At 37.2% G+C, this 13,079-nt stretch overlaps 1 protein-coding gene across 4 annotated transcripts in view; it reads left to right on the top strand.

Annotated features, from left to right (window-relative positions):
* KHDRBS3 (KH RNA binding domain containing, signal transduction associated 3) overlaps window positions 1-13,079 on the top strand; it is a 152,823-nt gene that overhangs the window by 46,864 nt on the left and 92,880 nt on the right. For all 4 annotated transcript variants that reach the window (XR_009497082.1, XM_059893349.1, NM_001083512.1 and 1 more), the window contains exon 2: window positions 7,856-7,974. Coding sequence is in view for 3 of the 4 variants with exons in the window: in XM_059893349.1 (XP_059749332.1) it covers window positions 7,856-7,974 (119 nt within the window). In the remaining variant the exon portion in view is untranslated. The remainder of the gene's footprint in view (window positions 1-7,855; window positions 7,975-13,079) is intronic.

Raw genomic sequence — 13,079 nt, 5'->3', positions numbered from 1 at the left:
GAATGATTGCACTATATTTAAGGGAAAGATAAGAGGTCAGTACCATGGAAGCATTTTTTCTCTTGAAAATAATTTGATAAAATGTGTAATGATAATTCAGAGTAGCACTCAGAATTTTTTAGTTATCTGCATTTTAATTTCTAGAATCATATAGGTTTCACAAATTCTTGAAATCCATTCTACAATGAAATACATGTAAATCAGTTACCACAATTTAGGCTTTGTATTAAGTAGGCAATAATAACCTGTATTTGCATTATGTGTTACAGTTTTCAGATCACTTTGATAAGCATCATATCTTTTGATACTTGAAATAACCTTGTTAATTTCCCTCAAAACTAAATAATAAGCCAAATAATTTTTTCTCAAAGTCAAGATCCCTTTACTTCAATAATACCAAGAAACTGGAGGCTTTAGGTCAGAGTACACTAGCATTGGAATCCTAGATCTGGGTTTGCTGTGGAATCTTAGCCACATCACTAGATATCTGTTAAGTAGCTGTTTCTTTTCTGTAAAATTATTACCACTCTTCTGCTACATTGTTACAAGGATTAAATACCTGAACTGGACTGTCAGTAAATAAATTCTATCAGTGTTATTGTTATATTTTTGTTAATTACCTGTGATGGGTAGAATTACAACCAACTCTTGAATAATGTGGGTTTGGTCTGTGCAGGTCCAGTTATATGCAGAGTTTTTAAAAACAGAGAATATGGTTGAATCCACAGATGCTGAACCATGGATACAGAGGAACCATGGGTATGGAGGGCCAACCATAAGCTATACCTGGAGTTTTGGACTGGGTGGAGGATCAGCGCCCTTGACCCCCTCCTTGTTTAAGGGTCAGCTGTCTTTCCTCCCTCCCCTGCCCCGCTCCCCCTAGTCAGTCTTCTTCCTTCCTGGAGGAATTTCCTTGTGTGTGTGCTTTAATCTTATGCAGTGTGTATATATTTAAGAATACTTTGTGTACAAATACTAGCTCTGTCTTTGTAAGTTTACTTCCAAACATTTTAATATTTAGAGTATTGACTATTTTTTGCTCCCTGGATGGTTTATTTTTGTTTATTTGTGATGAGCTCATTCATTCTTATTAGAGAGTGATATGCATCTATTCTGCTGTGCCATTTATTTCTTGTTTATGGAAGATTATTTGCAAGATCTTGAGCTGTTTGAATCAATCTCGTCTGGGCAGGTTTTAGTGTATTCAATTCTGGTTTGGGTTTAATAGGTGTTCTGTTAGGTTTGGATTGCTTAAATAAAATAATTCCTTTGTGAAAACATCTGTCATGTTGGAGGTTAAAAGATATCTTTTTAGACCAACAGCCACAGTAACATTTTAGTAATCTGTCAGATAGAATTTGCATTGGCTTTGAACACTATATATATTTTAAGATCATTTTAAATCCTCCAGCTAGGTTCTTATATTACTTTGAAATAGATTTCTAAATGTTGAGCATGTAGGTATTATCATTCTGTTTATATGGACTTCTTGTTTCCTTATAGATCAGGCTAACCCCTGTCCTTTAATAAGTTGGTACAGAGTTAAGGTCCTCGGCCAAGGGGGCCGGGGGCAGGGTTTGACTGTATTACTGTTTACCCTAGAGCTGTTGTGCAGGCTAACATATTATTTACTCTTTTCTGAACCTTTGATGAATGTTTATTAAATAACTTTTAAACAGCTAATGACATAGGCTTTCAAGTTAACTAAACTTTAGTGTGAATCCCTCTAAAGAGATTATGAACTGTCCAGCCCTTGGCAAGCTTCTTACCCATTGGAATCCTCAGGGTCTTATTCTGTAAAGCAAAGGTTTATTCTGTAAACCTATCATAGATAGGTTCATTAGAATAAAGAGAGACTTCATGTCAATTGCACAGCCCTTAACTCGGTGAATCCTTGCAAACAAAGTCATAACAATTATTATTTACCTAGTACTGTCATAATAAGTGATCTCTGAAATGAGGTTCCTTGATAGCTCAGTTGGTAAAGAATCTGCCTGCAATGCAGGAGACCCTGGTTCGATTCCTGGGTTGGGAAGATCCCCTGAAGAAGGAATAGGCTATCCACTCCGGTATTCTTGGGCTTTCCTTGTGGCTCAACTGGTAAAGAATCTGCCTGCAATGCAGGAGACCTGGGTTGGGAAGGTCCCCTGGAGAAAGGAAAGGCAACCCACTTCAGTATTCTGGCCTGGAGAATTCCATGGACTCTATAGTCCGTAGGATAGCCAAGAGTCAGACATGACTGAGTGACTTTCACTTTCAAAATGGTTTTCATTACTTTTCAGTACTTTGCTGTGTAATGTTTTATGTGATCAGGACAAATGGGAACTTCTGTATGTACAGGAGGCATCAGATGCTCTGTTTAAAGCTTCCTTCAGTTTAGCCAAGATGGGGACTGGATTGCTGCCTCTTGTCCTTTGCTCTGTGCCTGGGGGCTGAGGGATGCGTCAGCAGACACTCTTACCTCTGGCTTCTGCTTGGGTTGGTCCCTCCTTGCGGAGCCACCAGAGGCAGATCTGCAGAAGGAAGTGAGGTCCCATTGTGTGCGCTTTAGCTTCCTCCCTATTAGGTCAGCACAAGCTGGCTGCTTCCCTCGGAGGACATTATAATCCTTGCCAGGCTGCCCTCCACACAGTCTCCTTTCTTCCTTGCCCCTTCCTGCTTCCCAGCTTTGGGGCAGCCATACTTCCTTCCTAACCTCAGAGTACCACACCATTCGTTGTTGCTATTGTTTTAGGATATTCACATCTTTATACATAGGTCCTTAATTAAATTCTCTACAGATTATCTACTTTGAATGCCATCTGTTTATTCATGGAATACAGTTCCTTGGATCATTCACCCAGGAAAGAACAGAGGCTCTGGGAATAAACAGAGTTGCAGGGTATCAGGGTTTCTAACTCACAGTTTCTGATCTTAAAGGATAGATTCCATGTGGGCTCGCACAGGAATTCATTGGTTCATTAGCACATTCTCTCATGGACTTGTTTTGTAAAGAATGTTTGTTTCCTGTATAGAAGCACTATGTACCATAGGCTTTACTGGGTTGTTAGCTACACAAAATATTCTAAGGACCTGTTGATAGACTGGGTTGGGAAAGTGTCTCCACCTTGGAGACCTGAGGTTTGAGTCATGGTATGTTCCTTGCTAATTGTATGACTTTTAGAAATATATTTTCTAACTTTCCTTATGTGCAAAATGTGAACAATACTTTAACCTTCCCAATATATTGTCAGGATCATAAAAGGAGTTAAGGGCGTGTGGCCAGGGGGACTGATAGTCTGTTGAAGACAGACTTTAAATAGGAAGTTATACCTGTGGTAAAAATGCTACTTTATTTTGATTAAGTAGTCTGGGAATTCAAAAAGAGCCTCTCTAGGAAGTGGAATTTAGCAGAGGCACCAAAGAGAAAGTCCCCAGAGATGTTCCTGTCTTGGGAGACAAGTGCAGAAGCTCTAGCCTCAGTGAGCGGGTGCTTCAGAAGCCAAGAAGGGCTGGATGCTAGAGGGGAGAGGCGCTCAAGGCAAGTGCCTGTGGTTTACTCTGGTGGGGTGTCCCGAGGGCTTGATGCCTCCTCTGATGGCTGTCCGTCCACTTCAAATAGAAATCAGCCCTTCTAGTTCCGCCCTCCCTGGTTGTTCGTGGGACAGACTGTCTTATCTTCCAGCTGTGATGTCATCTGCCTTCTCTCCCCACATTGCGTCCATTCCATTTCTGCTCAGGTCCGCCTTTCCAGGAGGGCGTCTCTCCTCAGCGGATTGCTTTCCGCATCCCCCTGTTGTTACTGAACCCTTAGGATCTGATCCATGCAGACATTAAGAACCCGGCCTGCCTTTTCATGCCTTTGTCCTCCTTTCTTCTCTGTGTTGGCCACGGAGAACTGCCCCTGTTCTCACCCTGCTTCTTTCTGCAGCGACCCAGGGTGTGGGGTGAGGAAATTGCGTTCATGTCTCGGCTTGTTCACTAACTGGCTCTGTCACCACTACTTGTGTGATTCATTCTCTTGTGTACTGTTAAAGGAGAAAAGGAAACCAAAAAAAGTAAATCTCCATGTGTCAGCTGTTCAGTCAGATGAGGGAAAGGGAACTGGTGTAACCCAGGGTTCCTTCACTTCACTGAAGCACTCATCAGCTCTTTGCCTGGCAGCCTCCCTTCCTTATCCTCTAGGAACTCAGCTCACGTTTAACTAGCTTTTTGAACACTATTCCAGGCTCCAGAGCCGTCAGCCCCTCTTCTCAGCCCTGTGCACACTGCGCTTGCCCGTGTGGTCCCACAGACTGTGTGTTCTGTCCCCAGCAGCCCGTGCACTTTCTCCGTGTGTCAGAATTGAGTCAGTGTTGTGGACAGACGCCTGATTGGGATAGATCCCTGTTCCTCTCACCCTCACCACGTGAACCCCGCTGCATTTGGATTCTCAAAGTGAAATACTGTATATGTAGTTTCCAGAAATGTGTGTGTTACTTCAAGTGAGACGAGCAGTCTAGGTATATCCTTATCACAGCTTCAGTGAAAGAGTATTTTAGTGAAGGATTTAAATGAATGATCAAGGGAGAGTCAAACTCTGGATTTTCAGCCATGCAAAATAGAAACATGACCATCCCTGTATACATTCATATTTTATTCTGTTTTGGTATTTTAAAAAAATTCTACAAAAGTATTTAAAAATTTAAATTTATGCAAATTTAAAGGGTAAAATATTCATGATTCAAACTTTTCAAACAGTGTAAAAGAGCAATATAGTGAGAAGTCTCTATTCCTGTTTCTTATCCATTGCATTTCTCCCTTGACAATCAGTGACTCGTTTCTTATATGTAAGAAGGGAGCTCTTTGCTGTGGATATGCAGGTGAATATGAACATATAGTCTTCCACTGCTTTCCACTGTGACTTGTGTTTGTGTGTCTATGTGTACAAACAGTGTATTTGGTAGAGACTTTTTCTCATCAGAACATGTCTTCATGTTCTTCATCTTTCCTGATGTTGTAAAGTAACTTATGCTGTCTCACTGGCTGTGCCCTTGCTTAGGTAACCAAGCTCTTAATTCTAGATATTTAGATGATTTCCAGTGTTCTACTATTAAACACAGTGTGTTAAATGGATAAATTTGTGTATAATATTTTATATCTATCCACATATATCTTTAGGGCAAATTTGTAAAAATGGAGTTGCTGGGACAAAGGAAAATGTCAGTTTTGATGTGCTTGATTCTGTGAGAGAATTTAAGCAGTTTTAATGAAAATTTACATTACCAAATTTTTTTATATTGAAAATTTAGCTTATTTAATTCAAAGAGTATTTGGCTGTGTCTTAGAGGATTCGTGGATTTTAGCATATTTGGTAGGGTAAGTGGTCATTGCTTAGGAAGCTCCATACTGAACCAAGACAGAAACAGAAAAAAAAAAAAAAAAAGCCAAAAAAGTCATAACTGACACTAGCTTTCCCAGTTGACAGAAATTTGGTGTCCATGGTTTGAAAACATAGCATTTTAATCCTCTACATCATCTAAAACCTAATCACACTTTTGCTTATTATTTCTGAGCTGGGAGATGGCATTGGTACATTAAACTGTATGTAATGAATGTAATCTGGGGATTAGTGAAAGTCAAATCCCCTATGTGTTCGACCTTGAGCATCTGGCTGGATTTTCTGTGGTTTGCCTTCATATGCTCCAATTTACTGAAAGGTTAAAGCTACCTTGGTAGCTGTCCAGTCCCTTCCTGACCTAGGGAAGCCCAGAGGGGTGGTAGTATGAGTTTGAGAGTTTGAAACTCCCATTTACGGATAATTTCAAGATTTCATAAGTCATCTTGTTGCTTCCCATTATTTTGCATTGTACTTTATTGGACACCCTGAACACAATAAACCTACTTACGATCTTCAGTCAAGTAGAAAATGCCAAACTGTTGATTGAACGGCGCCTAAAAAAATGGAAGTTTGGCCAGTTCTGAATTTTACCACTGGGGGCCACGGGGACCTGAGAGAAGTAGAATAGCCGAGGTGTAAACCAGACCTGCGTGACGCCTGTGACAGGGGCGGGGCTGTTTCGGGTGCCGTGTGGCATGTGAAGTCTAGCACACCTACATGCTTCAACATGGCATCGGGCCTTACATTTTTTTTCTAAAATCTTAAACAGTGAAGTATTTCAGCATATTTCGAAGCTTACTTAAGGTAGCAACAAGGTATTTTAGCATCTGGAGAGGAAATTAGTTACTTTTCTTTTAATTTTTATTTCCTTCTTAAAAATTGTAGGGATATCTCGAACTTTAATATATAGTAAAATGCGTAAGTCTTTGTGATTTTTTAACCTTAACCTAACATGACTTTCCATGTTGCTTCAAATGATAAATATCACTGATACAAGGAGTAACATTTTGAAGGCTGATTAAAGAATTAAATATTAAATTGTGCCTATCAATGCTCAACAATTATTAAAAAGCCTTTGTTATATAAAAAGAAAATAGGTAGTTAAATCTATCTTGACTGATGTATTATACATTAAAACTTCTGTTTTCTAGAAAGTTTCAGTGAACCTAATTTTGTTAAATCTTCTAACTCGCTAAAGGTATTCTCAATTATAGCATAAATGGATAAATAAAAATAAAATGTAGAAATTATTTTCCTTATACTAATTAAAGCTGAACTCATGAATTGTTGTACTCGATGGAGCAAATGGCATGTGACTTACTGCTTTTTACTGAGGAAAACGAAACTAATTTAGCTCATATCCACCATTAGTTTTACAATTTTCAAATATATTTTGTGTCTGCACGCACAGACACTCTTATTTATGGAAAATAAGAGTATATAACATGGTATATTGTTACATCTGGAGTATGGATATAGGAGAAACTTTCTTTTAATTGTATATTTTATTTATAGAAAAATTTCAAAATTAAAAGTACTCTCGAAAGGTTTTTTCCAAGAACAATGGCAAGAATTATCTATGTAAATGTTTATATTTCACATACTTCTGTTCAATGCATCTTGTTCCCATGCAGATTCTATATAGAATGATCAGTTTTACAGAAGCAAAGCATAATATAATACAAGAAAGCAAACAAAATAATCAGTGTATTTGGAGATTTAGTAATTATCTTTATCCTTAGAAGCTTTGCTCAGAAGCTGCAGGCCTAAGCTGGGAATGATAATAGAATTGTGCATGAAGTACTTTGTGAGTGCCATGGTGGGAATGACTGATTCTGCTGCCCCGTCAAGGAGAGTGACAGTTGCATAAAAAGTAGTATTTAATATGGTTGAATCTTGAAGGCGATGTGTGAAATGGAAATCATCAAAATAGCATCACCAGTAGAGAAAAGAGCACTAACAAAGCCACGAGCTTGTGGTTGGGCTCGTCACTTGTGAGGTGGGAAGATTTTGTTGGAGAGGTGACTGTCACAAGGCTGTCTAGGGCTTTTAATGCCCCCTTAAAGAATCCTTCTTGGTGGGAACCACCTTGGAGACACAGGCAGAGCTGGTAGAACGGGCTGTCGGTACTTGGTAATGCTAAACTGAGAATGCTTTCCGGCTTTTCTTTGCTGTTTGATCAGCCTTTTTTGAGAATTCCAGAGGACCTCAAAGAGTCTGTTTTTATGTTTGTAGCTAGTGTATTGTTCCCCTCCATGAGCTTGGGTCGTTGACACTTGACTTTGGAGCACATGTATGTGTGTACGTGTGTGTGTTTCCCTACTTACTGTTGAAGAATCATCAATAAAACGGGAACATGTCATTACCTGAGCAAGCTGTAGGCATCTGAAGTCCGCATTCTTTATTTGGTTTCTTGCCACCATAGAGCTAAGAAGGACCCCCAGTCTCTGAAGTTCCAGGTCTGACACTTCCTGGTTTTCTGTTTTTCTTCCACAGAAATAGAGAAGTTTCAAAAAGGAGAAGGCAAGGATGAAGAAAAGTACATTGATGTGGTGATTAATAAGAACATGAAGCTGGGACAAAAAGTGTTAATTCCTGTAAAACAGTTTCCTAAGGTAAGACAGGTGCGCACAGCTGGCGTGTTAATCTTTATCACAAGGGAACGCTTGTTTAATTTACATTCTGTTTAGTGTCTTCTTGAGATGTTTTCCCTTCGCAGAATATCCCAACATGCATACTTTTAAAATTAATTAAAAACTTAGTGATTCTATCCTTTTTGTTTGACTTTGGTGTGAGTTATGAAGTCTTAAAAATTATTCTTCTGAGTTATATTTCAGACTTCAGACAGACAGTTCAACTTTTTCCTGTTGTAGTTTTTCATTTGTAAGATAAGCTTGGTTGATAAGAATTAAATAAAATTATCCACGTTAAATGCTTTGCATCGGGCTTGGCACATAAATATTCAAAAAATTCTCTAATTATCTATTCTAGAAAGAAGTGTGATTTTTATGACATTGAGCACAGTTACAATAAGTACTTTTAAATCCTATCTAATTATAAAATATTGATCATCTTAGATTTGGCCTAAATTGATGCTTTTTTCTCTGCTTTCTTTTTTCTTTATGTGTCTTTGTACATGATTTATGCATACTGTTGTATACACTAGTAGTTAATTTCTTTTGATTGCAGAACAATAATCCATTACCTGAATATACTAGAGTTTATCCATTGCCTGGGTAGTTTTCAGTTTTGAGTTATAATTAAATTGCTGTGAACATTTCATACAAGTCATTCTGTGACCATATGTTTTCATTTATTTTTAGTAAATACTTAAGATTTAAATTGCTGTGGATTTAGTTTTATAATAAATTGCCATAATTTTTCCTCCTAAGTGGTTGTATTTGTGGCATTTCTAGACTAACACATGCAAAGTTATGGTTATTCCATATCTAAACTCTTATTTGATATTGTCAATCTCTTTAATTTCAGCCATTCTGCTAGGGTATTGGTATTTTCTTGTGGTATTAATTTGTATTTCCCTGATGATTAATTGTCTGGTGTGCATTTATTGGCCATTTATATATCTTCAAATTTGAAGTTTCTTTTGAGATCTTTTTCTGCTCTCTGGGCTGTGTGTCTTCTTATCATTGAGTCATAGGAGCTTTTTTAAAGACATATTTCCTGGATCATATATTTTGGTGGATATGTTTTGTGAATATTTGACTCAATATGTAGCTTGCATATTATTTTCTATATGGAGTTTTGTGATACATTTTTAATTTTGATGACATGTAATGGATCAAGTTTTTTTTTTTATGATTTTACCTTCTGTCAACTAAGAAATCTTTGCCAACCTCAAGGAAATGTTAGAATCCTTTATAAGTTTATTTTTTCCATTTCCTCTAAAAGCTTTAACATTATAGCTTTTAATTATATGTCTGTGATACATCTCAAATTAGTTTTTGTGTACAGTATGAGATAGACAGTCAATTCATTTTTTCTTCATATGGATATCTAGTTTTTTCAGTGGTATTTGTTGAAAGATATTTTCCTCCCACTGATTGTGTTGGTACCTGTGTTGGAAATTGGGTGACTGTGTTAAGTGAGGATCTATTTCTATACTTTCTGATTTGTTTCATTGACCTATTTATGGATCATTATGCCAGTACCATACAGTCTTCATCATTGCAGCTTTTTATAGTAAGACGTGAAGTTAGGTAATATGGTCCCTTCAGCTTTGTCCTTTTCCAGGATTGTTTGGATGTATATCCTTTGCAACTCTATATAAATTTAAGAATTAGTTTTGCAGAACATTCTGCTGGGATTATGATGCAGTTGCATTGATTCTGATGATCCATTTAGGGAGCTCTGACATCTTAATAATATTAAGTCTTCCCTTCCTTGAATACGATGTATCTTTCAATTTAATTTCCATCACTTTTAAGGGAAAGGTCTTGTCTTATTAAACTTACTTCTAAAAGTATTTTATGTCTTTTGAACACTTGTAAAGTGAATATTTTGAAATATTCTCTTCCAGTTTTTTGCCTCTAATAGAAGCTTTTGTATATTGACCTTGTATTCTGCTACCTTGCTAAAATTCACTTGTTCTTGTAATTGTTTTATAGAATTTTCAGAATGTGCTATGTACATAATCATTATCTGCATAAACAGTTTACTTCTTTCTTTCCAATTTTTATGTTTATTGTTATCTTGTATCATTATTTTGGCTAGGATCCCTAGTATAATGCTTGAATACAAGTGGTGAGATTAGGCATTTCTCTCTTGTTCACATCAATGTGGAAAACATTCAATATTTTGCCAGTAAGCGTGGTAACAGCTATGGGAATTTGAAGTTTTATTCTAATTTAGCTTTGTTGACTATTTGATTCTGACTGGATGCTGACGTTTGTTGAATATCCTTTCTGCATCTACTGAAATGAGCACAGGATTTTTCTCCTTTGTACTGTTAATATAGTGTTAATAAATTAAACCAATTTTGCATTTCTGAATTAAAGTCTACTTAATGATATATTATCCTTTTTATACATTGTTGGATTCAAATGCTTCTGTATTCCTGAGTGATAGTGGCCTATAACCTATATACATTTATATAAAATATTATATAAATTTATGTAAATATATATTTATACATAAATATATATTTATAATAAAAAGTATACATAGACTAATATTTATATATATAAAATTATATAGTGAGTGAAGAAGTGTCCCCTCCTTTTTTTTTTTCCCCCTCTAAAGAATATATGTCATTTGGTGCTGTATTTTCTTTATTAGATAGAGTTTACTAGTGAAGCTATCTGGGCCTGGAGTTTGGTGGTATGAAAATGTTTCAAATATATATGTTTATATATGAATCAAATATCATATACATTTGGATTGTGTACTGTAACGTTGTACTACACTGTGGAAACTGGATTCTGTTCTCTTTCTTTGAGGAAGGTTGATATTTTTGGATTCACACTGCAGACTGTTGGATGGGAATGCAGAACTTAGTTTACCTCTTAGTTGGACTTTTACATTTATTTTTGTCATACATGATTGGCAGATTTTATACACAAAATGTGGGGCTCCCCAAGTCTAACTGTCATTTCTAGCATTCCTCCTATTGATTTCAGCACTGTGTTTGCCTCAAACTCTGCTACTCAGCTAAAAAGCTCTACAGTCAGTAAATTCACCCAGGCCATTCCCTTCTTCCAAGTCTTGACTCCCTTCTATAAAATCCCTTTGATTTTGAGCTTTATACAGACTTTAGATGGTTGCTTTTTGTATTTTGTTCCACATTTAAGAGTTTATAGTTGTTTACCTATAGACAGCCTATTAGGAACTTAATTAGCTCTACTTGCAAAAACTGAGGATATACATTTTAGTAAACAGAAAACTGTTATGAACATTTTATAGACATACTAATTACTAAGCAAAGCATGGCTTATGGAAACTTTCATTAATTAATTTTCCAGGCTTGATGTGCACTGTATGCGCCGTATGCAGTAGGAGGAAAGGTGCAGAGACTCTGTCCCTGTCTCTAAGGAGTTCATAGTCTAGCAGATGCTTAATCTGAAGTTAACACTCTGCTGTGTATAAGTAATTATGTGACAGAATGTGTTTGAGCTAAGTATATGGAATAAACCTCAAATGTTGTTTTTCAGTGTCAGCTTTGAGGAGAATAGGGGAAGACAGATTATAATTGCTGCGTCTCACAGAGAGCAGAGTCCATTTCAAGTCCTTATAATGTCTGAAGTAGGCTGCTTGAAAATCTGCTTTCAGAATTCAGAAAAGGATGTTTCTGCTTAGCAAATTGAGCATTTGAATCTCAAGCCAGCCTTGTGTAGAGGCTAATATAGCACTCACATCAGTTCTAAGAAAAAACTTTGATGCTGGTATCAGTTAATAGGCTGAGCTGGAGGAAGCCGGCAGTACTCGCCCCTCTCGAGTAGCAGCGGGCGGGCAGCTTGGTGTGGGATTGAGGGCACAATACCTGTTCAGAGAATGTGATTCCATTAACTGAATAATTTCTCTTCTCTTAATGAACCTATTCAACTCTCTTTCAAAGGCACAGCATTGGACATGCGTCCTCAAGTGTTCAAACCCAAAGTACATTTGCTCTCTTGAGTATGTGTGCAAGATTGTAAAGTATGAAACTCAAACATTGTTTCATGATTTTTTTTTTTTTTAAGACTTTAAGCTGTAGAAATTCTCCTCCATATTACTTGTGGGTAAACTCTAATTCTTGGTTCTGGACAGTGACTAGATGTAAGAATTAACCTAAGTGCCAAATCTCCATTGGAACAAGGCATGCTGTCTATGAGGACCTTGAATGCCTTGTGGTTTAGGTTTTACATTGATTTTTTTTTTTAATAAACTGTTTCTTCATCATTGAACCCATCTATCTATTCATACACGTAACATTTATGGAGGGTCTTCTCTGAGCCAGGAATTGTGCCTGGAAAACAAACTGATTAAAATTTGCTTTTTTGCACAAGAAGTTCTAAGTTTTGTGGGGCATAGAGATGAATCACCTAATGAGTATAATACAGTGTGAGGAGCTCAATGTTGGGATGCTCTGGAAGGATACAGGATCATGTGACAGTCTCAGAAGCCTTCCCTAAGGCTGTGAAGGAGCTGGCAGGGGAGGGGTCCGAAGTGAGACCGGAAGATGGAGGGATGGCCATGACAGAGGGACACAGGCACAGGGTGTTTGAGACACCACCAGCCTCGTCCTTGGCTAAGCAGCGTAATTGCAAAATGATGTGCGGGTTTCCATTAAGGATTTATAAATAAAGTGAAACGGGAGCTGTGTACAGGGACTACCCCCGTCACTGTATATATTAGTATAAGGTAGGGTTGGCCAGTGGGGACTGCTTTAGAGTCTGAGGTGGCTCTCCAGGTGTTTAATTATTTTAAACTTTATCAGGAGTCGGAACGCCGTGTGTAAAGTCTTAAAAAACTTGTTATATAAAATTAAGCTATATCTTATCTCTATATATCATTATACATACATGATCTACCACTATGGTAAGATTGTCTTTATTTTGTGCTCAGTTGCTCAGTTGTGAGTTGTGTCTGACTCTTTGCAGGCTCTTCTTGTCCATGGAATTTTTCAGGCAAGAATAGTGGAGTATGTTGCCATTTCCATCATACTGTAAAATAAAAAAGGAGAAGGAACATGTAAAACAGATAAAATTCTAGTTGAACATTTATT

The sequence above is a fragment of the Bos taurus genome, chromosome 14, assembly GCF_002263795.3.
Source record: "Bos taurus isolate L1 Dominette 01449 registration number 42190680 breed Hereford chromosome 14, ARS-UCD2.0, whole genome shotgun sequence".
In the NCBI taxonomy this organism is placed as follows: Eukaryota; Metazoa; Chordata; class Mammalia; order Artiodactyla; family Bovidae; genus Bos; species Bos taurus.
The sequence above is the reverse complement of the archived record's forward strand: the minus strand, read 5'-3'. Positions and strand labels throughout refer to the sequence as shown.